The 3,606-nt window shown below is 48.5% G+C and overlaps 1 protein-coding gene across 2 annotated transcripts; it reads left to right on the top strand.

Moving 5' to 3' along the window:
• Positions 1-438: 438 nt before the first annotated feature.
• LOC123184220 (uncharacterized) lies at positions 439-3,188 on the top strand. 2 transcript variants are annotated; one of them, XM_044596374.1, is made up of 3 exons: positions 439-1,840; positions 2,616-2,691; positions 3,045-3,188. In XM_044596374.1, coding segments are annotated over exons 1-3 (1,299 nt in total). In that variant the 5' UTR covers positions 439-619; the 3' UTR covers positions 3,047-3,188. The 2 variants fall into 2 exon arrangements, with proteins under 2 accessions (XP_044452309.1, XP_044452311.1); XM_044596376.1 differs by lacking the exon at positions 2,616-2,691 and having other exon boundaries at positions 441-1,840.
• The last annotated feature ends 418 nt before the right edge of the window (positions 3,189-3,606 follow it).

Raw genomic sequence — 3,606 nt, forward strand, 5'->3', positions numbered from 1 at the left:
AGTTTTTAGGAACGCGGGTGTGGGACTGCTATGGCATGGCGTGGTCGTGGTTTTGACGGCATTGGTGGAAGGCGACGCGGCTGGGAATGGGGGGTGGCGACGGCGATGGCAGGAGAAGGGAGGGCAGGAGAAGAGAAAAGAGGCGTTTGTGCCAACGACAGGCGGGCGTGGGGGAGGAGAAGGGCACGCGCCCCGCCCATCCGCGCTTCCGTTTGGCCATAAACGCGGCCCAAAGTTGGGCCAGAAATGGGTTAAAAGCGTACTAAAAACGAACATTCATCCGTTTGCTCCCGCGTGTTCGCTTGTTTTGTCTGTTTACCCTCAAACAGATGTGGCCGGACCATTTAAGGTCGCGCGTTGGAGTTGCCCTAACATATCCACCGTCTGCTGGTCGATCCGATGGTCCGAGCGAGTCACCTCGTTCCCTTCACGCCAGTTTCCCTGCTATTTTAGATCTACCAGGCAAAACCACCTTCTCCTTCGTCGATCGATCCCCAAATCGCTGCCTGCTTCCTCCACCCAGCCCTAACCCTAGCGGTGCCGCCACCATCGATCCCCAAATCCCTTCTCCATCCACCCTCCACCAAACCCTCATCCCTACCTCAGCTAGCTAGCCGCCATGGCCCGTTCCATGGCTCTGCTCCACCGCGAGATTTACTTCTCCGACGACGAGGCGTTATCCGGCAGAGTGTCGTCAATCCGCTGCCCGTGGGAAGGGCGAGATGATCCACCAAGTCGCCAAGAGATCAGTGACGCAGTCACCGATTACCTGCGGACCTTCAAGGCGCACGCAGTCGTCGCCGATCCGCCGGCGCTCTCCTTCCTCCACATACTGCGGCCGCCGGCATCCGTCGGGCTCCCGATGCAGTTCCACAGCCTCACCTTGGCCACTATCTCCAGCACGGACAAGAACCTGGTCGCCATGTACGCCGGAGGGTACCGCCCTGGCAACCGTTTGCCGGGAGGCTACCTCATCTACGACGCCAGGAACGACTCCATCTCTGGGATCCCCGAACTCCCCTCCGACCACTCACATAGAGCCATCGGGTGCGAGTCGGCCGTCGTCATGTGCGAAGCCGCCGCCGCCGCCGCCGGGAACGACTACTTTCTTGCCGAGCTCGTCAGGGTCTGGCCAGAAGGCTCCCAAGCTGCGCTCTGGCTGTGGAAGTCGTCCGTCCAAAAATGGGACTTGCATCCCAGTCGCCTGCCCCTTCCATCCAGCACCACCAGCCACTTCTCCCCTGACTTGTGCTTCTCTTGTTGGGGCTCTGTCCTCTGCTGGGTGGATCTGCTCAAAGGCATGGTGCTCTGTGATCTGAAGCAAAACTGCAAGTTCAGCTTTATTCAGTTGCCCAAAGATTGTCCAACCTATGATGCCGACAGCAACAAGTTTACATACGCCTGTGCCGAGGAGTTCCGTTCCATGGCCTGTGTTGGTGGCGGAATCAAGTTCGTCGCCCTGGATGAATGTGATGAACACCAGCCGGAAAAAGGATTGGAACTGACCATCTGGACTCTCTCGCATGACCTCTCAGGGTGGAAGGAAAGCCGCAAGTACAATGTTGAAAACATCTGGGCAAACGAGGCCTACAAGCCTGCTGGTATAAGAAATCTTCCTCCGTCGTTCCCTGTTCTGAGCATCCATGAAGAAGGCGTCGTCTACCTAGTCTTAGATGATCTCAGGGAGTTGGACGATGGACTAGAGTACATGGGCCAGTGGATGCTTCGTGTTGACATAGGCAATGACAAGGTCCAGTTCTATCCAAAGGGTGAAAAGAGTTCTGTTAATTCCCAGCTCTTTGCCAGTGAGTTCAGTGCGCACCGACAGCAGGATCACCTGGTATTACTACCACCACTAAGCACCGTTTCATTTGCATACTACCGCCATTTTATTTATGTTTACTATCACTAAACATGCTTTCATTTGCATACTAATGTAATTATGCTTAGGTTTTTAAATGATAAAAATTCCAATGCATGTTTATCACATCCAGTTTGCTTCATTACTTGCTAAAAAAATCAAGATATTTGGCCACCTCCCCATGTTGAACAGTAGATGTCTGATATTGATGCTCATCCGCAATCATGACTGCAATCAATTGTCACTACCTAATTACTCTGCCCCCTTGTCATATTATATTAGGACCCCAACTTCTTGCACATCATGATGACACTCTTTTGCATGTTTCACTGCTGTTTTTTATTCTTTTTTCCTGGTAGTGTTGTCATTAGCTTCACCTCTACATGTTGAATGGAGATTCATGGCAGGGTACGTGTTGAACTTCAGTAGTTTGTTTCTGAACTCAGAATTGCTATGAGCTGAACACTGGTAGTGTCTGAATGAAAGATGTCAAAAGTAAATTTAAAAAAACGTATCCTTGACAGATATGTAGCTGTTTCAACAATTTTAATTCAGAGCATCTTGTGTTGGTGTTGCCCAATTAATTAATGTCAGTAACACATTTGAATTACTAGGAAATGGTAAATGTTGACAGTTTAAACCACAAATCAGATATGGCCTTTTCTTTTAGAAAATGTTTTAATGGTAATTCTAGGCTGACATATGCTCACATAAAAGTATTATATCTAACAGACATCTCTATTTTCTGTTGCAGAGAGAGAGAGAGAGAGAGAGAGAGAGAGAGATAGAAGCAAGTGAGTTGGGGATTTGGAAATATGCACATAGAAGATGTACGTGTAGTTTGTTTCTGAACTCGGAATTGGTATGAGCCAAGTTCATTCAAATATGCACATAACAGATGAAGCATAATTTCAAACTAGAGCTGTGCACTGACAAGTGTCTGAACGAAAGATGTCAGAAGTGAAAAACGCACCCTTGAGGCCTTGACACATATAGCTGTTTCAACAATTTTAACTCGAGCATCTTGGACTGACCTTAGATATTGTTTTGGTGTTGCCTAATTAATTAATGTACATGCCTCGCTCTTTTTTTCTTTTCAAAATTGTTTTTAGGGTAATTCTGACCTGACATATGGTCACATTAAAAGTATTACATTTGACACATCTCTTTTTGTTTTTCGCAGAGTGAATTGGTGTGTGTGGAAAGAGGATGAAGCTTTGAGATCTATCTTTTTAAGATGTGCGCCGGCAGGCATATGTTCACATGAGCAAGGAAATACTCCGCATATGATGACACTATCGCATTCTGACAGCATAGAAGCCCCTCAGAAAATAGTAGACAAAAAGGTCCTCGGAGGGCCCCATATCCACCAGGCCCCCAAGACCTCCTTCATCGGTGGAGGAGAGCACCGCTGGCTGAACTAAACTTTGGAGCTGAACCCCTTGCCTAGAGGTGTTAGTGAGCCGCAACACCAACTGAAACTTGGCTGTCTAGCCTCGGTTTAGTTTGGTCTCGATACTTGTTCGCACGCTGCCTAATGTTGTGGGCTTTATTAATTTAAAGCCGGACGTCTCTGACGTCTATGTTCTAAAAAAAAAAAAAAAAACTTGCTCCCTTAGGTTCTTGAGCATCGGATCTGGGAGCAAAGCCAAACTGCTTCCAAAGAGGTGGCCAAATCATCCTGCCTCTTCCTCTAGCCCACAACACCAACCGCCTGGTTCTTACCGAGTAACTTACCATTGCCA

The sequence above is a fragment of the Triticum aestivum genome, chromosome 2A, assembly GCF_018294505.1.
Source record: "Triticum aestivum cultivar Chinese Spring chromosome 2A, IWGSC CS RefSeq v2.1, whole genome shotgun sequence".
Taxonomy (NCBI): Eukaryota; Viridiplantae; Streptophyta; class Magnoliopsida; order Poales; family Poaceae; genus Triticum; species Triticum aestivum.

Excerpts from the sequence above, each read along its gene's own strand:
- LOC123184220 (XM_044596374.1), top strand. The coding sequence starts at position 620 with ATGGCCCGTTCCATGGCTCTGCTCCACCGCGAGATTTACTTCTCCGAC. Across the intron at positions 1,841-2,615 it reads ACCGACAGCAGGATCACCTG|AGAGAGAGAGAGAGAGAGAG; the intron begins GTATTACTACCA and ends TTTCTGTTGCAG.